The 23,537-nt window shown below is 40.4% G+C and overlaps 1 protein-coding gene across 4 annotated transcripts in view; it reads left to right on the top strand.

The window, feature by feature from the left end:
• The window catches only part of LOC126248171 (ubiquitin carboxyl-terminal hydrolase 15-like), a 181,440-nt gene that overhangs the window by 71,840 nt on the left and 86,063 nt on the right, over window positions 1-23,537 (top strand). For all 4 annotated transcript variants that reach the window (XM_049948935.1, XM_049948937.1, XM_049948936.1 and 1 more), the window contains exons 7-8: window positions 7,274-7,391; window positions 22,093-22,266. In XM_049948935.1, the coding sequence (XP_049804892.1) occupies window positions 7,274-7,391; window positions 22,093-22,266 (292 nt within the window). The remainder of the gene's footprint in view (window positions 1-7,273; window positions 7,392-22,092; window positions 22,267-23,537) is intronic.

Raw genomic sequence — 23,537 nt, 5'->3', positions numbered from 1 at the left:
GCTTATGCATGTTGGTGAAGGCGGATCGCTCTCCAATTGTACCGCCTCCATTTTTCCGTTTGTTTAACAGGGTGTACCAAAGCTCTCAAGTCCGCACTGATTTTCGACAATGTTATAAGTTGCGCTAGGGACCGCATCTACCTTCTTTCGAAGTTAGCAGGCAATTACGCTGTTATGCGGCGGCTCATTTCTGTCCTTCAAGTGTAACGAGCGGGTAACGGAGTTTATATTTCATACCTGCCACAGCAAATTTGTGTTCATGGGGTTTCTATTCTAATTCGAACGTTTGACTTACGCTATACGTATTCGTTTCGGAATATCGTTTCTACATCTTCCGTTAACTATACGTGGTTAACATTATGAAGACAATTAATAACATTTGTGAAATACACCTTTGTTTGCGGAAAACATAATGATGTTCGAAGTCGCCAGTTTTTCCACGACTTTCAACAACTTATTATATGCATAATTGTTGCAACTGATTGCCGGTAATTATATATATATATATATATATATATATATATATATATATATATATATATATATATATGTGTGTGTGTGTGTGTGTGTGTGTGTGTGTGTGTGTGTGTACACATTTGAATTACAAAAAAAAAAAAAAGTTGCATGGCGCAAGATTCGATCCGGCGACCTTCGGATTACGAATCCGAGCGCTTACCGCTGCGCCACGACGCTGTAGAAAATTATTAGTCATAGAGAGTATTTCACCGCAACGGTTTATTTTAACTGTCGATTTTCTCGATAACGGCTGAGAAGTGCATCTTGGTGCTTTGCCACATTACACCTCTGGCCATGAGCTTTTATTATGCGCAGTATGAATCAAATCTGAATTTCACAATTGGCGGCCTCCCCTTGTTAGTAGCAAAGTAAGCACTGTACATAATTGCTGGCAGCAGTGTTCAAGGGAAGGTATTGTCACAAGAAGTCTAGGCTCTGGACAGGCATATGGCACTACAGAGTGGGAAGATAATCATGTTCAGTGTATGGCTGTGGCACATTGTACTGTGTCTGAAGCAACAATTTGAGCAGCAGTAGGCACCACACTGACAAAAAAAACTGTTACAAATATGCCCTGTAGCTTGCATTCCATTGATTCCAAATTACTGTCATTTGCCACTTCAGAGGTTTTGAGCAGTAGCTCATTGGAGGGTCGAGTGTGGGTCCATAATTTTTTCACAGAAACACTAAGGGTGCATTGATGCTGCCACCTCTCTGCTTGCTGGCATGGCACGGTGATGGAGGATCAAGCCCACTGAGTCTTGCTGGTCCATTTAACCTTCACTGTCGCTGCTCACTACAATCCTCACCAGGCAAGCTGGTTTGTATTTTGTGGTGCAGCCAGTGCTATATGTCCTGAAACTTGAGTCATGAGTAGCTGCTTCACAGTCACTCCAGGAGCATCATTTTTTAGGCCTCTGATAGCTATGTGAACAGCTGCACGGAAATTATTCTGGGTAAGCAGTGAGGCTGCAGCATAACTGTTACAACACACTTGGCAGGCAGTTTGGTGTAATGTACTAACCCCCCCTCCCCCCCTCCACGCCCCCCCCCGCCCCGCCCCCCCCCCCCCTCTCTCTCTCTCTCTCTCTCTCGTCCTGTCTCTTGTGTCCTGGTAATATTTCAGGTGCAATATTAAGGGATACATGTAGAGGTACTTTGTAAATGGTACCCTTCACTTTAATGTAATGATGCTTTATTAGTCTGCACAACAACAAGATAGCAACTGCTGCACACACCTCGATACTCGTGCAGCGACAGGTAGGAGTATACTGACTGCTGGAGAGCACGGTCTTCCCAGCAATTGTCATTCACAGCATTGATAATGGGTAATTGTGGACTGACCTGTGAACTGAACTTGCTGCATACACTTCAATTGATCCTGTACTTAAAAAGATCCATCTCGTGCTTTGAGGCATCCGGAAATAATATTGTGGAAAATTTTTGTCAAGCATTTTTCATCCTTATGCTACTCGGTAAAATTTTTGACGATCCATGAGAGGGAGAAATTTCTGCCAAATAGCTGTGTTTTTTTAGAGTCAGTTACACTTTGCATCATGGCATTTCTGTTGCAATATTTATGTTTCCTTGACCTTTAGGAATAATTCAGCAAAAACAGGCAACCATAAAATATCTTTAATTACTCTGGAAACTCTCGACATCATACATAAGGATTGGAAGAGAGTTGAAATATAAAATCTCTTGGATAAGCATCCCCAACAAGATCTTGCTATGGTTGTTATGTACACTCTATGACCAAAAAAAGTGAAGTTTCCTCAAGGTATGGAGGAAACTAAATGAAACTTCACAGTTTGTGAGGGTATGTGATGTTATTTCAGCAGTTACAAAATAAAGTCAGATTTGCACACAACTTGGCCATATGAGCTGACTTACACATTCACTGATTGCTGACCCATAGCTGTTGTAATTGGTCTTTGATATCCTGCATACTGGCACTGGGACATATTTAATGTCTGAGTGGGTCCCACAGATGTTCTATTGTGGACAGAACTGGGAACCTTGCTGGCCACAGGAGTAACTAAACATCACACACAGTTCGTAGAGACACTTGCCACGTGTGGACGTGCATTGTCCTGTTGAAAAGTGGAACCACAATACAGACACATGAGGACACAGGATATCCTTGACGTACTATTGTGCCATCAGAGTTCCCTTGATCCCAGCCAATGGTGACCCAAAGTCATACCCAATGGCTCCCCACACCATGATGTCATGAGTAACACCAGTAGATCTCTCCAAAAAGTTGGAAAAATGGGACCCCCCCCCCCTCTCTCTCTCTCTCTCTCTCTCTCTCTCTCTCTCTCTCTCTCTCTCTCTCTCTCTCTCATTCAACAACAATGGTGACTGTTGGTAGTGCAGAACTGCACTTCATCACCGAGCACAATGCAACACCATTCACCAGCCGTCCTTGCTTCTCAGTCATGGCACCATTCCAAATGCAACCATTTGTTGTGGTGTTAATGGCAGCCTCCTCACTGGACAGAAATTCCTTAGTCCAGCTGCTGCTAGTCTCTGACCAATGGTGCTGGAATAAGCAGGGTATTGCGGTGGGTCCGTTAGTTATTCTTGGATGCCAGGTACAGATGTGCCCTCACCTTCCCATGCAGTCCAACATTGGGCCAGTGTCACATTGGAATACCTCACAAATCTGGATATTGTAACAATTTGACCAACCATTGAGAGACCTACAGTGAGATCACTTTTAATTTTTGTTAGGTGCTGATCATGCTATGTGAGATGAGGATGCAGCATCTCCATGTCCTTCACTTTGATCTCTCAATATGTGACAGCATTCATGGTCTTTGTATATCCTACCTAAATGCGAACACCACTAATGCATTTAGATGTCTGTTCTACCTGTCACAAGAGGACTGCAACTGTAATCATTAAATTTCCACTGATTTGTGTGTGTGTGTGTGTGTGTGTGTGTGTGTGTGTGTGTGTGTGTGTGTGTGTGAGAGAGAGAGAGAGAGAGAGAGAGAGAGAGAGCAAAATTTCATTGGCTTCGAACCATGCCTTCGAGGCGCTTCAATGTGATAACAGCTTTTTTTTCAAAGTCTTTGACTATAATGTGTGTACTTGAACAAAGAGCATTTTTGTGAGCAGAGGATGGACCAGAAAAGGATGTACATATAATAAAAGGGACTAGCAGAACCAAAATATTTACTAATGGATTAGAGATAAGTTACCGCGTGACAGTGCATATTCCTTTCAGAAGTTGAAAGTCACTTCTGAAGTTTATATATCTGTGAGTACTTTTATATGTAATTTGGAATAAATTGGCTTTTTCTGTTTTGTCTCATATAAAGGGACAGCAGACATTTTAAGAGTGTGTATTAAACACCTCAAATAAATGAACTGTATGGAACAATCATTGATTTGGAAACCAACCTTCAGTTCATACTCTTTTTAGGTATAGTATGCAAAGTTTCAAGTATTAGGGGGAGGGACTTACCAAAAAACATAGGAAAATCATGCTATTATTTATGGCAACCATGTGCATATGGTGGTATTGGAGAATAAAGACCATAAGTTTCAGATGACTTTGCTGGTTATTAAAAAAATTTAACAGTTGACTGGACAACACCATAATGTTATCACAAATTTTGTACAAAATAATGACAGTTTAATGGTAGTGCAACGAGTATTCAATCTCCTCTCCCTCCCTCCTCCCTACCAAGTGAAAGTGAATCATACAGTAAAGTCTCGGATAACAACCTTTGAAGAAATTGGATTAGCTCAAAAAAAGAAATGGGCAGGGCAGCTAAGAAATGCATGTGCTGCACAGAATATTGAGACTTTCTATGACTATGTGATTAAACAGAACTGTTATTAGTGGACATACAGCAAGTCTAATGCACTTCATGGATACCTGTTACACAGTTGCTATGTAGTAGTGTGATGTGCAATTTTGTCATTTGGGGACATAATCCTTTGTCACAAATGAACAACAGATCACAAAGACTGTCATTACACGTTAGTGTGTCAAAATGTTCCAGTATTTTGTTGCATGTACATATCACAGTTTTCCTCAGCTACACAATCACTGTTTTCAATGAGATAGTAGTGCAGCTTCACACACTGTAAGACAGTGACACGTGCAAGAATTGTTCAGTAACTGTAGCATCTCAAGATTGTTGATCTTCTGTGGCTGCAGATATCACCAGATTTTTCCAGTCAGGTTATTTTTTGTTGGCTAGCATGAGAGTCTCAGCCTAGGGTACCAGATTAATTAAAATAAATAAAGGAGTTGTCAATCTGAAGGTTGGTTTGAACACTGCAGTGCTGTGGGCCTGTTGGCTTCCTCGGACCTTCACACTGACTTATTCAGCCATTTATAGGAGGACCTGCAGTTTAACGAGGACTCCAAAAGCACAGCGCAACTATAAATTTTTCACATACACTGATAATTGCCAGGGGTTTCGAACCAATGAGTGATGGGAAAAAATCATAGTACCATCTGGAGATGGACAACCCTGAACCATTAGGTTGTTACTGGACACTAGCCAATTGAGCTGCCAAGCCACAAGATGAATTAAAGTGTATTTGAAACAAATTTGCTGGTATTTCAGTTGCGGTGTTACACAGTCATAGGGAACCACAGTGACAGCTTTGATGAAAGTGATGTATGACTCCTTCCATAAAACATAATGTTCAAACTATGATGATTTCATTTACAGTCCTTAAATGGGAAATAGCAATGGTTTCATTTCTGCCAGTAAAATGTTTGTGCCACATCTCTTTTGGTTTCAGTGCTTCAGAGTTTTTATATTTCAGTGATTCAGTTTTTTGTATCAGTCTTTATCTACATTTTGGTTTATTTGATGCTGCCATTAGTACCACAGGATTATGAGGTCTATTTGAAAAGTGTGGGCTGTTTGCTAGTATTTAAATGTTCTCAGCCCGGAGAAAAAGTTGCACAGATGCAGTGTAAAGTATTAATTAAGAAGCCGCAAAACTCATTGTTTTGATTCAATAGTTATATGACTGTGGGTGAAAGCAAACACCAGTAGTCTGGAAATCATTGCTCCAATCGGGTTGTGAAGCTCATGTTGTAATTTGATTTTTGTATGCAAAAGAAACTACAGCTGCTAAAGTTCATCAAGAGTTGTACCTAGTTTGTAGGTCTTGTGTAACAAGTTAAGGAAAGATGGGACAATAATTCTGAGTCTACAAAAATAGGTGTACTAATGTGCACAGTGTAGGGCATCCAGACAGTTGAAACAGTACAAGAAGTGGATCAAAACTGCAATCTGTTTGACAATTCATGTTCAACACTCAAGCTGAGGCCTGTTCACCGATCTGCTTGTGTGAGCTGGCTTGCGCTCATGCCCCAGCAGTGAGCAGCCAACCTACTCATGGTGAGTATAAGCAGGGGAAGAGGGATCTGGACAAGGCAGTTCAGCTCAAGAAACTGGTCAACGAGTCTATTCTGTGGCTGCTAATAGTTCTAAAGAGATGTATCACTTCACAGTGGCTGATTAAAACCTTTTGTGGAAAATTTATTTCCTAGAACTATTACAGTGGTGAGAAATGACAATGAAACAAAAATTAAATTTATTTTAATTAATGAGGCAGAAAATATCAGAAAGATAAGTACAAAATGTGATATTTGTTATGGTTGATGTAGGAAGTTTAAGTTGACATGAACATGTATTTTGTGACTATTTTATGCACATGTTAAATGTAGAGACACTGTATGTCATCGAATTTTACGTAAGTTGGTTTTTGCTAAAAGTGTCAGTATCTTGTACCACTTTCTGAGCATGGCTAATTAGAAGCTAAGCTTTTAAACTGAAGTCTCTCACTGAGCGTCTGTGGGTAGATTTCATTCTCTTCATTGTGGAAAAAAGTTGCTCACACAAAAGTCCAAAATCAACATAATTGGAGCTTCAAACTTGTGAAGTTGTGGAAATATTTGTCGAAGAAAACTTTTATATGAATTTACAAGATTTATTTTATTATGAAACTACAGGTCTGTAAGTTCTGACTGTACCTAGGCATTCTGCACTGACATGTTATAAATTCATACTGGTATAGCTGATCATCGCTTTGAAGTTTGTAACCCAGCCTAAATGCTGCTTTTTATGGATTTTATAAGTTGTCCACTTTCAGCACTAGACCATTAAGTATATGTGCTTGCATTTAAAACTACAGCAGACTTTGCATATTGTCAATCCTCTGAAGACAGAGCACAGTTTGCACTTTCCCTGTGCTACATGATGACATCTCACAGCCCCATTTTACTGCGAGCGCTCACTACTCAGGTAGGGAGAGTGTGTCAGGGCTTGTGCTCACCTAGCTGCTTGCTCTAGCTGAGGAATTTTCTCATGTTGGATGCATCATTATTATGACTTAGTGGAAATGTGAAGTTGATTTGTAGGAAACTGAAACTGCCAATAAAAGCTCTTTTTAATGGGTATTTTTTTGTGGGTGAATGACTCTTACTTTTTGAATATATGTTGTACATTTTGTGCTTTTCTGACAGAGCTTACCTAAGTGAGATCCTGATTCATCATATCTGAAGATTACCATAAATAGATTCTGTATTCCTTAGGAATGCAACAATAAATTTTCAGCATTGCCACATTGGGCTCCACATGCTCTAATTCTGTCTTAAAGCTTGTGCACTATTTTCTTTTGTTTATGTTTTTCATCTTTCTGGGACTCATAGTGTTTGTTACAATTAGTTAAGGTGGTTTTGCATTACATATGTTCCATTATTTATTTTCTATAGGACCACCAGGTACAGTGCGAGTGGTTCTGGCTATAGTCGAATGATTCATCCATCGCAGCCTGGGATCTGTGGGCTGTCAAATCTTGGAAATACATGTTTCATGAATTCTGTCATTCAGGTATGTATTTACCGCTATTTAGGTATAGCTAAAAATAATAGCCCCAAAGTTGGTTTAATCCATCCGCAGAAACCACTGTTGTTAAGTTTGGTAAAATAATTTCTTTATTTAAAAGTGTTGCTGCAGCTTGCCATAATTATTTATATTGAGTCATGTGCCCAACACATTTAACAATCACAATAACCTCTGCAACTTCAGCTTCCAAAGTTTCCTTTGTGCTATAGGACAACATGTATCTAAAGTTTCATGAGTGCACAACACTAGCACTATAAGGGATGAAGAATTGTGTACTTTTAACTTGGTGCAGGTGGACAATTAATTTATACCAGTCTGCTTCAGAAGAGACAATTTTGATTTAATATGAATAATGTCATCTAGTTTGCTTATTTTCATTTATTACTGTTGCAGTCTGCAATAAATGAAAATACATAAATTATCTAGATGGACATGATTGAGGAAAGAAATGAAAACGAAACAGGATGGGAGAGAGATAGGAAGGAAATAATTACTTCCATCCAGACAGGGCATTGTGGCAATGCAACGGCAAGAGTTGAAAATTTGTGCCAGACCGGGACTCAAACCCTGATGCTCCGCTTCTCTAGAATGGTTGCTTTGACTGCCTCTGCCATCCAGACTCTCTTTAGAATTCTTTTACAGAACGTGCAGTCTGTCCTGGGAAGGTTATCCAATGCCCAGCATGGTAGCCAGTCCTTTATTTTGGGGGGGGGGAGTCATCAGGTACCCATACGGTGGTAGCCTCTTCTGATGCACGGATGACACTATTGATACCAGAGCTGTCACCTGCCAATATATGCTGAGGAGTTGGTGCCTGTCTGTTGGGGGATTCTGGACATTGGCCATCTCACCAGGTTGCCTTGGTTCTGGTTGGGTGATGCCTGTGAGGAGGCATCCGCAACTCGTGGTCTCGCAGTCGCGTAGTTGCGTTCTCGCTTACCGAGCACGGGGTCCTGGGTTCGATTCCTGGCGGAGTCAGGGATTTTCACCTGCCTCGAGATGACTGGGTGTTTGGATTTTCCTCATCACTTCATCATCATTCATGACTGAGCAAAGGTTGGGAATTTGTATGGGCACTGATAACCACGCAGTTGAGCACCCCACAAACCAATCACCACCACCACCACCACCACCACCACCACCACCTGTGGGGAGGGCCCTTGTTCAGAGTAGGCAGTATCATAGCAATTATTTGGCATCATGAAATGATCCAGTTCCTTCAGAAAGACCACAGTTCCGTGAAGATCATTATGATCCTAAGAATTTTTATTGCTTGGCCATGCCGTGGGAGGAAAACAAATCCAAGTGATTTGTAGACACACTGCTCAGTTACGTGTTTGTACCTCTCTCTCCACTGAGACAAAGCTTTTTGTGGATAGTATTGAACATGTATTTGAGGAAATTATAAAGTGGTGCCATCATAATTAAGCCAACAAATCGTACCCAGGCCCGGGCTTTACTATCTTGTGAACAGCTTGGTGATGTACATATCACTATAACGCCCCATAATAATCTAAAGTTGGTACAGGGATTAATTTTTCACTGAGACCTAACGCTGCAGATGGAGGAAGAATTACGCAAACACTTGGCGAGGTGAAGGATCCACGTCATTTGTCACTAATACAGGCACAGCCGTCCTTGCTTCCAGAGAAGTTCAGAATCATGGTCTACCACTCCAGTGTGCTACCACCTGTCTGTGTAAACTGTGGGAACAACCACCATCCCCTAGCTCCAAAACATGCTATCTTAATCTAGGAATGCAAAACCCAGGAACTGAATGTGATAGATAGCCTTTAATATTTTAAAGCATGGAAAAATATGATCATTTGTATCCAGTGTCAGTGACATGGATTACCTTTTGTCACTACTGTGGCCAAGTTGTCAACAGCATCTGGCAACCTCTGTGTCAATCTGTCATGTCCTGAGTCTGGCAGTCACATGAATAAACTAGAACATGGAGGTGATAGGCCCTCACCTCTCATGTTTCTTGGAGCACAATCTTTGGGAACAACTCCCCTCACTCAGATGGAGAAGCAGTATCCCTCTCTGGCATCTACCACTGACAGGACTCATTTCCGGGAACCCTCTCACTGGAAATCCACAGGTCAGCAGCCCAAAACCAGACAGTGGCTGAAGGAGCCACAGACTCCAGAATGAGATTTTCACTCTGCGGCGGAGTGTGCGCTGATATGAAACTTCCTGGCAGATTAAAACTGTGTGCCAGACCGAGACTCGAAATCAGGACCTTTGCTTTTCGCGGGCAAGTGTTCTATCCAAGCACAACTCACGCCCTTCAGTTGGTAGAGCACTTGCCCGCGAAAGGCAAAGGTCCTGAGTTTGAGTCTCGGTCTGGCACACAGTTTTAATGAGCCACAGACTGCTTATCTTCTGTTCCTACAACCAAAGCAGATGATCCCTCACAAGATTCTCGACTGCCAAAAATTATGAAAGAAAAAAAGAAGAAATCTTGGGAGAAACCTACTGCAGTGACCCTTGAGCCACCTGTGCAGTGACACTGGAGGCACCAGATGCCCCATACCGTCGGACTCCAAACCAATATTTATTGATATTGTTCTATCCCCATTGGTGACAGTGATCATGAGACATGATCTGTCCTTGTGGCCTTTAAGGGCACCTTCAATGTGATGATACAATAAAACTGTTAATGGGTATGACTGACTCACCCTTCTTGGTAGCCTGCTGACAATTGCAGTCATGTTCTGCTAGAGCCTATCTTTTGTGTCGCCCAAACTGGACATAGAGCTCAGGCTCTGCTCTGTGGATGCTAATAGGCCTTTCAGTATCCCCAATGTAGGTGTCACTACACTCTTACTGTATTACATATACACCTGCAGTGTTGAGAGCTTTTACTGCATTCTTAGCACACCGTACAAAATCTTGGATCTTGCGGACACTCCAGAAGACTGGTTTGATGCCTCCTCGGTGAAGCAACTTTCATACGAGATCATTGATACCCATGACATAAGATAAATGCACCACTGGAACTGTTCTTTTAGTTCATTTTCTGTATCTGGCTTGCTGCAGAACTTAGTAGCTTTCCTTCTTGTTTTGTTGTCATATCTTTTGGCTCTTTCAATTTTTGTTTCATATTGTTTTTATCACTGATGTGGTGGGCTCAAGTGGTCAGCGTATGGTGTCTGGGACACTTCTGATATGGATGATGATGATGATGATGATGATGATGATGATATTTGGTGTGTTGGTACCAGTTAGTGTGGATAGTTTTCTGGTAGATCTTGTTAGCTTAGAATTGGTAGTTCTGTAGACCTTCACACCCAGGAATGGAATTGCACTATTACAGTCTGGTTGTAGAATGCACTGGATGTTCTTATGCATACTTATAATATGCTGATGGAAAATCCACAACTCTGCTTTTCGTGTGACCAAATGACGAATTTATCATCCATGTATCACAGCCAAGAGTGTGGTCAGAATTACACTGAGCTTAAAGCAGTTTACTCATGTGACTACATAAAGATGTCTCCATAGCATGAATGTTATGTCCATTTGGGGCAGCACAACAGATCAGCACTAGTACAGTATCATTGCAGTTGTAGGCTGGATATCAAGTTGTAAGAAACATAAGTACTTGCAAGACGGCCATGGATACACACACAAAAAGCAAGAGAGCCAATCAAAATCATGGAGCAGCCTGATATCAACTGGGAAGAGAGGTACAGGCCTCTGGTGTTCTGGCTGCCAGTAATCCTGGTACAAAGGGCCATGTACCTCTTCATCAAAAGACTTACTCCACAAGCCACTGTACAGTGCATGGTGGAGGGTATCATGTACCACTAATAGACCTTACCTTTCCTGTTCCACTTGCAAATAGAGCGAGGGAGCAATGACTGTATGTAAGCCATAGTACAAGCCCTAATTTCTCATCTTATCTTTGTGGTCTATATGCAAAATGTACATTAGCAGCAGTAGAATCGACTGCAGTCTACCTCAAATGCTAGGTCTCCAAATTTCCACAATAGTGCCTCGGGAAAAGATGATTGTCTTCCTTACTGGGGTTCCCACTTAAGTTCACAAAGCATCTACATGATACTTGCATACTGATTGAACCTCCCTATAACAAATGTAACAGCACACCTCTGAACTGCTTCAGTGTCTTCCTTTAATCTGACATAGTGAGGGTCCCAATCACTCAGGCAGTACTCAGGAAAGGGTCACACTAGCGTTCTGTGTGCAGTCTCCTTTATAGATGAGCTACACTTTCACAAAATTCTGCCAATAAAATGAAGTTGAGCATTCTTTTTTGCAGTCACCAATGTGATGTGCTCATTTCATTTTATATCGCTTTGCAACAATATGCCTACGTATTTAATTGATATGACTGTGTCGAGTGACACACTACTAATGCCGTATTCAAATGTTAAAGGACCGTTTTTCCTGCTCATTTTCATTAACTTACATTTTTCTACACTTAGAGGAAGCTCCCATTCATGAGCCTAACTAGAAATTCTGTCTAAGTCTCCTAGTAGCCCCCTATAATTTCTCAGCGATGACAACTTCCTGTATCCACAGCATCATCACTATAAATTGCTGTTCACGCTGTTCATTAGAACATTTACATGTACACAGAATAAGAGCAATCTGGTCACAATTCTGTGGACCACTCCTGACAGTACCCTTGTCTCCGAACACTCGCCATCGAGGACAACATGCTGGGTTCTTTTACTTAAAAATTCATTGAGCCACACACATATCCAGCAGATATGTCCAGATGCACAATTGTGGGGCAGCAGCTTTACCAGACACTGCCATTACTGGCTAAACAAACAGCGTATGCACAAATGGCATTGTCTTTCCACTACAAACAGCAGTAAAATGCAGCCCCCAGGAGCTTGTTGCTGACTGGTTGCGGGCTACCAATTTCCACTATGCTGTGCAATCCACTCGTAGTCAACCACATATCCCCTCCCTCTCTTCTTATACGCACCATTGTTATTTTGGGCCAATAAAAAAAAAAAAACCTGATGTTGGTAGCCCAGTGACACCACCAGAAAAGTGCTTTATCATCATGTCTAAACCACAATCAAGTCCAAGTCCAAAGCTGGTCACCAGTGAAGTTATTACACTTAGTACTGAAAGGATGTTTGGTACTGACATCAATTTGCAGCCAGAACAGAACTGTCCTCCTGGACAGTGTGTGTGTAGGTATTTATAGAAACATCAAATATTTCAGAATATACAAACATTACAAACATAAAGTATTACAAAACTTTTCAGAAATTGTAAGTGCTAAATAACAAACAACTGCCAATGGTTGGGTTTGAACTGGTGATTCACAACACATCACAGCTCATGGCATTGCTCCATCTTCTGGAAAAAACAGCAACCCGCTGTTTCAGAAGTTCTCATTGCCCTGGATCTAGAACTTGTCAGTAGTCCTCTGTATGGCAGCACTGGCAGATTCTCAGGTGCTGGTCATATTTTTATAGCCTCTTCACCATGGTGAGCATTGAAGACAGTCCCTCCTATGGAAGTTTCATGATCATTCAATGAGTCTTCAGTTTCTTGGAACCTCCCATCATTGATATGTGGCCCTGGATTGTAGTAGAGCTTTGTATGGAGGACACAGGTGTCTCTGTGCTTTTGTCTTCCCGGTTAAGGGCCATAATCCTTGACTTCAGTGTGACGTCTGACAAGCGCCGAGGGAGACAGTGTTGACCAAAGTAGCACTTAAGTAACTTCTCTAATAGTCCCACTTTCCACACAAGCATAACAATCCATTCTGAGTCTCCTGTGTTGTATCACACTGGCTGTTACTTGACATTACAGTGCTCTCGGTCTTCCTCATGGACGTCCAGGATCCATATGTGAGCCAGCTGCGTTGCTCCTTCGGGCCTCGTAATGAGATGTTTCAAGTATTTATCCTGAGTATTGTCCTGTTTAAAAGTATCCATTGTCACTTCAACCTCACAGCTGTGGAGCAAAAAGAATGGTGTAAAGCTCGTAGTGTCTTCCTTTGCTGTTTCGTATCTGAATGTCACAATGGGCAGTGCTGTATCCCAATTTGTCTGTTCGATGCCGATGTAAATCGAGAGCACATCTGCCAGTGTCTTATTGAAGAGTTCTGCTAGGCCATTTGTCTATGGACGGTAGGCAGTTGTCATACTGTGGGTGATGTAGCAGCATGGAAATGTCTCCGATTGTAGTCTCTTCCGGAAAACTTTACGGCAGTCTGGCATCATCACACGGGGTGCTCTATGCTTCAAAATGGCGGCTTCTACAAGGAACTGTGCAATTTCTGGTGCTTCAACAGTCTGCATATCTTTGGTGACAGAGTAGCGGGTGAGGTATTCAGTGCAGACTATTATCCGTAAATTCTCATTTGTTGACTTCAGGAACCCCCCCCCCCCCCCCCCCCCCCAAAGAGGTCAATTCCAGTCTGAAGGAATGGCTCTTCTACGGGTTGATACCACATGTCCCGGAGGTTATTGCTTCATTTACTTCTGTCATTACCATACCTTGGATTGGTGGAGGCCTGGCCAGTGATATCTGTATCTGATTCTGTCTATAGAGTTTTCACAAATACCAGGTGACCAGGTGTTGAAGCCTCATGGAAATATTTCAGGATAGCTTGCTGTAGATGAGGTGGATGACAAGCAACCATTTTTACCCTATTGGATTATAGCTCTTCTTGCACAATACTCTGTTAATTAACTGGATTTCTCTTTTGGTCTGTTCCTCACTCTTCAAGGCCTCTGTGGTTTTCAGCAGTACTGGATCTTCTCTCTCTGTTCAGCAACAGTGTCATTTAATGCAGCAATACTACTGAGATTTCATCCAGGCTGCAGTATTCCGCCAAAAGATTCTTTGAAAGGCAGTCAGTGTCCTTGTGTTTGCGTCGTCTTTTGTATTCCACTGTGATGACATATTCGTGACGCCTCAGTGCCCATCAAACCAGTCAGCCCAAGAGATCTATCAGTTTGGTCGCTTCACTTAGTTTTCCTGGCGTATGCAGATAGGCCAGTGGCTGGTACCTCAGTACAGTGATGGTACATAGCTACGGCAATTTGGGCAGTGACCTTGCCCATGGTATGGCAATGGTCTTCATCTCACAGGTTGACTGTAATTGTCTGCAGCTGACTGGCATAGATAGAACTGTCATAATGGTTGACATCTGGCAGTGTAGTAGTTATCGAAAGCTCGCATTCTTTCTTAGCAGTAACTTACGTGTCCTGGGTGTCCTCAGTGTGAATACACTGGTACTTTGTCCTCTGTCCTCCAAGTGTCTGTTCTCCTGCAGGGTGTAGGAGTTGGTTGTACCTCCTTTGGTCGGGTACTGGGTTGTTGTTTGATGGCTGCAGCATAAGGCTGAGTTGGCAGGATACATTCTTCCAGTTGTGTTCGGCTGCTGGCAGCAGTTGGTGCTAAAGACTGATACATTTCTTCTTCGACATTCTCTATTACCTCCCAACACTAAGTTGACATTCAAGGTTCCTACCTCGTTTGTATCCGGTCTGACATTTTTGGCTGCCATATCGTGTTGAATCTCTTGGCATTTGAGACAGGTGAGCTCATAGAGGTCTTGCACATCTTCCATGGGGAGTACATTTGGCAGTTGGTCATACCTCTTCCATCTGACTCTTCACTGTTGCATTGATGAATTCCTCTGTCTTTGTGACATCCTTTACTAGAAGAGCTTCGTACATGTCTTCTGCAGCTCCTATCGTCATACGTGAGATTTTGTTAGGTTCATGATGTGGTATAGGGATAAAATATTGTATGTGTATGACTGTATCATTTCCCCATGAGGTTCAGCCATGTTCTTCAGTGTTTCTTCTGCTAAGTGGACTTGTACCTGCTTGTTGCCAAAGATTCTCTCCAGTTCAGCCTGGAATTTATCCCAGCTATGAGCTTCTCTTCGCCTTTCTTAAACTGCTGCTGAACTGTACTATCCAATAAAAGGGCACATTTGCCAACCAAACACACGATGTCATCCCACCTGTTTTATTTGGTGACATTCAAATCCTTTCAGCCATTTTTTCAGGTCCTGACCAGCATCTTTAGAAAACACTGATGGATGCCTGATGTGCAGCTGACTTACTGCTGGTTTGGAGCCCATCTATCTCCTGAATATACAGATCTGAGGAATGATTTACTACTTACATTGTGATTCCTGTCAGTGTAGGCGATGGCTTTTGTTTCATAGTTGGAACCGTGGTGATGTAGATGTTTTTAAGTACCCCAGTGTCTCCACCAAATCATGTCACATGTAAATCACAAGTCCAAATCCAAAGGCATGGCCATCAATTAAGTGCAGTGGTTATGACTGAAAGTACATTTATTACTTACACTGTTGTACAACCGGAATAGAACTGACCACCTGGACGGAGAGTCAAGCTACTTATACAAACATAGAATATTTCTGAATGCTGGTATTTATAAAAACATAAAATATTGCAGAATTTACAAAATATTTCAAGAACATTCTGGAAATTATAAATACTGAATAATAAATAATTGCTAGTGGTCAGGCTTGAACTGGTGATCCTCAGCACACCAGGCAGAGACACTGACCGCGACACTACAGCTTGCGGCAGTACTGATGTACTCACACCACAGCTAGTCAGTCTGTGCTTTGAGGGAGGCTACTTAAACTTGACTGAAACATTAATTCATTTTAGTATTTTATAAGGTGAAGTAGCAGTATACCCAGAAAAGATTTAAATGAGAACAACATTTGTTTCCAGGAACTTGCAGTGCTTTTACAGAGGAGCAAAAAGCCATTAATAGAGCCTTCCTCGACCATGTTTTAATTTGTGTGAGCAATGTCCAAATTGTTGATTGATGTCATTTTTGTCACTCTGAGATAACTGCTATACTTTATCTCTGATGTTAGTTGTACTGCCTGTAGGTCCCAAGCCATGTGGGTATCGCAGGGAGTGAACTAGCCAACCATTTGCCTAGGTGAGGTATTACTTACCTAGCATTTGCATTGACAATCCCATGTGTAGATTTGCGCTTGCAAATAAGACCTCTTCTCACTCTGAGGAAACTATGGTGCTCCCTCCTCCTCCCACCCCTCCTGTAAGGAATCCATTGTTCTCTGTCGCCTCAACATCATTCGTACCCGGTTAACCATATGTTCATATGTTATTGTATGTAATGAGCCACCCCCACATTGTTTTGTGGCTCCTTAGAGATAGTAGTACTTTGCCTCTAATACTGGCAGATGACACTCAGACAGTTGAACTGGTTCTCCGTTTTCTCTGTAGAGGTGATCAGAGTCTGCTATCCATGAAAATGCTAATTAAGCTCACATCAACCAAGAAGAATGGAGGGAGACAAGACTGGGCTTCCAAACAAGGAAGTTCTTTGGGAAGCTGGTGCACTTGTAAGATCATAACTCCACAATGTAAGTCATTATGAGGAAGCTCTATTATCACAGATATGGGATCAAATAAATATCACAGTCCATACTACAGTTAATACTCTCACTTCTCCAGAAGTACATGTACACTAACCGTTTCAATGCTCCAAACATATATATACTAATTTGCTGTGAAAAATATTTACAGCAGTTCCTTGCTACAATTGTGTAGATGATGCATATAATGCCTACTATCTGGGTAGTGAGTTGGAGATAATTGTTGCATAAATATGCAGTCTAATTTCCAGAATACTGGAAATGACTAGTTCCCTTTAGAGTTCATTTGCATCATAACATTACCTAGTTTGTGTGCTGCACTTTCCATGTTATCGAATAAATTGACATGACATTACTGTCCATTTACAGAAAATGAGCTGTGCTGAGTCTTCCAAATCAAAGTTACGATAAGGACTTCATCGTGCCCAATCCAACTGATTATGATTGCACTGATAGTGATAGTGATACTGATGAGCTTGTAGGTGAACCCGTCATCACAAATATTCAACATATTAGTGAACCAGCAAATGCTGCACCAGTAAAATGCATATCCAGATTTTGATGTTACTTTCACTACTTCCTTCAATTCCGAAGAACAGCCTGAGCATATGCCTGACAAATCTGCTAAGAGACACAAAACAGATGATTTTGTATGAAAATACTCTAATTTGGATCCCACAGTGTATAATTTTGATAAGTGATTCCAGTTTTGTAATCATCAATTTAGACAAATCATCTACTGTCTATGACCAGGAAGCAGTTTTTTGAGCCAAGAAATTGTAAACTATGTAACTGAACAACGTAATTTATATTACAAGCACCTTTACAGTGATGCCAGTGAAAAATAAAGACTGTGACATTGGACAAACACAAAAGTGTTCCCTGGCCATAAATTTTGTGGTGGTTCAAATGAGAAAAGTTATTGGACCAACGATCTGTTACTGCTTACTGCAAGGTTTGTGCAAATCATACAAAGAGATATATACATTCTCTTACTAAGAATGTTATACTTTATTGATGATGAGGATGCTGTAGAAGACAAAATGTGGAAAATAAGGTAAATTGTGGATCATCTAAGAAAAGCATTTCCAGATGCTTCCTATCTTTTTAAAACTTTATGCATTGCCAGGAATTTAGTTCTCTGTAAAGGTCTGTTTTCTTCAAACACTACATTCCATCCAAACACAATAGATATGGCACAAAGCTTTTTGTGTTATGTGATTGTGTTTGACTTCAGTATTTATGTGGCTACAGTAATGGACAGAAAGAAAAACTGATTTTGGTGTAAATGCTGGAATACCTGGAAGCATTGTTCTTACTTTACTATAACTTTACCTTGAAAACTACACAGTCAGGAGCAGTATGTAGAAAACTGGTATCCATACTACCTAGGACCAAGATGGATGTAAGAACCTATGCAGAGAAATACAGGCTGTATCAAAAAGAATCATACGATAAAAAAAAACATAACTATTGTGTTATTTGAAATGTGTGTGTAAACAACATACTGTTGAAAACAGCAAACACTCAAGTTTCACATGGTTCCCGCTAGGTAGCAGCAGCAGTGTGCGCCCACTTAAGTTCTAGTAAAAATTGTGTCAGGACAACAGAAAGTGTTTTGTGTGCTACATTTTGTGCTGTGCTTGTCAGTAATAACTGTTCAGCATGACTTTTTTACTTGGTATGCTGTGGATCCTCCTACAGCACAGAGCATTAGACGATGGCATGAACAATTCTGAGAAATAGGTTGTTTGTGTAAAGGCAAATCGCGGGGCAGTCTCAAAGTGTCTGACACAGGTGTTGAACACATCAACCATAGTTTCACAAAGAGTCCGCAGAAATTGGTTTGCCATGCAGCTTGACAGCTCAGCATGCACCCGATGTCTGTCTGGTGTGTGTTGCATCAATGTTTATACATGAAACCATACGAAATTCATCTACTGCAAGCATTTCGTGAAGGTGAAGAACAACAGCGTGTGGAGTTCTGTAATTTTGTTTGTGGCAAAATGGAGGATGATAGTTTAGTTTAGTGATGAGTCAACATTCAATTTAAATGGAGTGGGCCGTCATAATGTGAGAATAAGTAGTATAGAACAACCATGTGAAGTTGCACAACATGAATTTTGTGCAGTTGCACAGGGAAATGTGTGTGGTCCATTTCTCTTTGCCAAGAACACTGTTAAAGGAACCACATATCTCAATATGTTTGGGAACTTTGTTTTCCCACAGTTGGAGACTGATTCGAATGACTTCATTTACCAACAGGATGGGGCACTGTCACACAGGCATCTGGAATTGCGGGAATTTTTAAATCAAAGGATTACTTAATGATGTATCGGTCACACTGGACCAAATGATACAGCTGTACATTTCTGGTCTCCAAGGTCACTGGACCTGATTTTATGTGACTATTTCTTGTGGGGGTTTATAAAAGGCTCTGTTTATGTGCCTCTGTTACCAACAACAATGGATGAACTGAGACATCACAGAACAGTAGCTGTGGAAGCCGTAACTCAAGACATGCTCGTTGCAGTGTGGAAAAAATTTGAATACTGCATTGACGTAGCCTGTGCATCTCAAGGGGGGGGGGGGCATATTGAACACCTTCAAAAGGTATGAAAAAAGCTTTTTGAATTTCCCTTTCATCAGAAAACAAAATTCATTGTATATGTTTATTAGTTTCAGAAATATAGACGTGCCAATTCAGATGGTTCTTGTTGATACATCTTGTACAAGTCACTGGCCACACAGTTTATTAAGAGTGTCTGTGATGACATAGAACAACAAAATCACAGTCAGTCACAGTCACAATCTTCAGGAAACTCAACTGTATCATCAATAAAGTTTACTATCTTATGGGGGTGCTAGATGGCGAGAATGGCAACCTTTTCCGAGACAAGGAAGATGATGATACAGCATGGAAACAGTACTGTGAGAAGTTGTTCTGTTAACAACAGTTCTGACACTAAAGCAGCAGAACAACTTCTCATGGAACATCCACTCTTATGCGCTGAAATAGAGAACACAATTCAATACCTGAAGAATTATAAATCCCCAGTTCGTGATGGTATACATGGGGAGATGATCAAAGAAATGGGGCAGGATGGTGTTGATGTGTTGCATGTATTGTGTAAAAGTATGGGAAACAGGGGAATGACAAGAAGACTTGTTAGTCTCTCTCTTCATCCCCTTGTAGAATAAAGGGTCAATCAGGAACTGCTCCAGCTACAGAACTGTTGCTCTCATATCCCACAAAAGTAAAATTTTGCTTGACATATTGAATCTGCTTTTGAAGCAGTACATTCAGTCTCGCATATTTTGAGAACAAGCAGGTTTTGTTGAAGGAAAAGGAACTTGTGGATGGAACCTCAACGTACAACAAATAATTAAGAAATCACAATTGTTCTGTGTTTCCATTTTCATCTGCTTCCTTGACATAGGGAAGCCTTTGACTGTGTTAACTGTGAAAAGTTGTGGTAGGTACTTATAGAGTTCAGTGTCCCACCACACTTGATAGCACTGATCAGAAGTCTATACAATAACCAACTCACAGCTGTCAAACCAAGTGGTGGTATGCCTATCTTCTTCAGTGTATCTAAAGGTTTCAGTGTCAGACAGGGTTTTGTCTTGACACATTTGGTTTTTGGTGATGTCACAAGTTGCTGTTCATAAAATGGATGAAAAAACAACTGTGTGTCCATTATTAAGAAACTTGCAGTCTCTAGGTGCCATTCTTCTCATGTCATCCAAAAAATTCTTAATTTATTTGGCCATATTGTGAGAAGAGATGGAGAAAATCTATGAAAAATAATAGTGGAACAACGGATTGAGGGCACGAGACCAAGGGAGAGAGCAGTGAGCATATGGATACAGTAAATCAAGATGATCTCTGGTCTACCTCTTCAACAGGCTCTAAGAGAATCTGATAACTGTCTGGGTTGGCAGCATTTGGTTCGTGGAGTCATGATGCTCAGCAATGAGTGTTATGACTTGGTGCTGGTGGTGGTGGTAGCTTTGAGAGGTACAGCCACTGCCAAATGTGAAGCCTTAGGGGACACTTACCTGCCCCACCCACATACTGACCTGATTATTTCTCTTACTTTATTTTATTATTGTTGGCCCAAATGATATCCATTATGTTTTTAGCCTTCTTACTTTTACTATTACGTATTTCCCAGCTAGAAAGGTAGTCTTTAGTCTGTAACTGTCTTTGCCCTTAATCAGCCTGGTGGTGGGTCAGATGCTCCAGATAAACTCTCTTGACCGAGGGATGAATGACCTCGCTGTTAAGTCCCTTAACTGAACCAACTAATCGACCATTCTTGCTCTATGTGGAAGTTACACATGTGTACCCACTGTCTGTAAGCATGAAGGGGTTAATTTTATGACCATACAAAAATTGTTAGCATGAAGGGGTTAATTTTATGACCATACAAAAATGTAACTGCTAGCCCTGATATTGCCTAGCTAAGAATTTGTTGCCTAGGTGCACCAAGGCAACTTGAGACAGATTTCCTCAATGCCTCTAGTTGCATCTAAGAGAAGAACTACTTGAAAATTATTGCTTCCGCTATGGCCAGTAACGTGATACAAGTGAGTGTGCTGGACCCCATCCCCACCCCCACCCCCACCCCTTACATATTTGAGCTTTGTTTCAAAATTTAATGTACCTATTTTTAAACAAATTTTAGAGGCTGTTTTATTGATTTTAACAACTGTAGCTTCATAACATTTTAGTGTTGCAAGAAAGCATGGAAGAGGTGTATCATTTAGTATGGAAAAGCATTCAAAAGCATTTTACTGTGTTTGATGAAGAGATGATCACACGATGTTACAGATCTTGAATTTATTGTAAAAGCTTGGACTGATTTAAGTGTTAAATAATTGTATTATAAAATATTTTGAGTAGTTTGACTGCACTTTCCTCAGAATAGCATAATGCTTATTCTTTCCTCGTGGGATATTATGTGATGTACATCCCACCACTTAAAATTTCCTGTGCTATCCATCATCACAATAGAAAAATATTTGGTATCTGAGTCATAGCTAGTGAATAGGGCAGTCAGAAACAAAAACTTTCAGAACAGGCCCATGAAGCACTGCAGAACATAAAGTGTTGTTGGTGCAACTGTATGCAGAAATGAACCAGATGAAATGTTTATTTGGCACTAATGAATAATTTTATGTAATTCGGATTAGTGTTTTATCACTAATTTGGTAATTTTCTGTTTCTCTGTTATGACCGATTGTTGTCACTGAAGTTAAATTGTCATTTTGTTTCAGTGTATGAGTAATTGTCCCCCTATAACACTGTACTTTTTGAATGATGTATACCAAAAGGAGTTGAATACAGATAATCCACTTGGAATGAGGGGAGAAATTGCAGTTGCATTTGGAGATTTGATAAAAACAATCTGGAGTGGGCAGAATACTTACACAGTACCACATAACTTCAAAGTAAGTATTTTTTGTGTGTACAAGAGATATGCTGAGAACTTAGCTAAATTATAGTATTATGCTATTATTAATTACTATTAACATAACATTGCTTGATTAGAATGTAGAACAACTGCCATGAAGAGAACATTATGCGCGCGCGCAGGTTTGTGTTTTATATAATCAACCTAAACTTATACAGACCACCTTCTAACTATGCATCTGATCGTGTAAAGCACACACATTGCATTATTACAAGTGTACAGACAAATCATTTGGTCAACTGTTACTAGGTTGTTTATTTATTTATTTCTTCTTAGACAATATACATTGTATGGATGTTGTAAGTGAATGTACAACTTATGGTATGAAGTCTAAATATTTTCTTAACAAGTGCCATTTTACATCACTTAATAAGCATAGGTATTTTGATGTAGAACTGAAATACATAAATACAAAGCCCTGCATACATATTACATAAATAAAAAAAATAATTTATATTGTGAAAATAAATATACTAGCAGACATAAATACATAGCCATAAATACATAATAATTGAACGAGAGGGAAACGAAAATGTTAGGTATAACTTATACTGGGTGTTCCCATCAATTCTTCGGTTTTCATTTAAGTGTAGAAACAATGCTCTTCCAAAAACAGGTTTACAGTTTTTTTTAAAAGAGTACATACTTCTAATTTCTTATATATTCTGTGGCAGCTCAATAATCAAGACTGCTCTGAACTTTCAGCTTATTCTTTCTATCTAAATGGAGGCAATGACTCAAATGATCATCAATAATGTTATTCAAGCTATAATTGTCAAGATTTTTTCTGATATACATTATGGTCTGAAAAATAAACTCACAAGTAATAGTCAGAATGCCCAGGTTTTTAAATAATTCTCTGCAATGAGCCCATCTATTGCATTTTGTCATTATTCTTACAGCTCTCTTTTGTAATCTGAAAAATGTTTGTAGGTTCTGGATACTATTTCCCCAAAAGATTATTCTGTAGCTAAGGATGGTATGCACATAACCAAGGTAAGCTGACCTTACACAGGTGTCACTGCATACTGATGCAAGAACTCTAAGCACGTAGCATGCTGTGGAGACTCTCTTTGAGATAATCATGATGTGTTCATTCCATTTTAGTTGGCTGTTGATGTACAGACCTAGGAATTTAGTGTTAGTTACAGCTGTTATTGAAGTGTTGTGTAGTTTTAAATTTATGGACTTGTACTTCTTGTTTATTCTAAAGTACATGCTGTTTGTTTTCTTAATGTTGGGAGTTAC

This window comes from Schistocerca nitens, chromosome 3, assembly GCF_023898315.1.
Source record: "Schistocerca nitens isolate TAMUIC-IGC-003100 chromosome 3, iqSchNite1.1, whole genome shotgun sequence".
Classification (NCBI taxonomy): domain Eukaryota; kingdom Metazoa; phylum Arthropoda; class Insecta; order Orthoptera; family Acrididae; genus Schistocerca; species Schistocerca nitens.
Note: the sequence above shows the minus strand (reverse complement) of the source record. Positions and strands in the feature narration are given on the sequence as shown.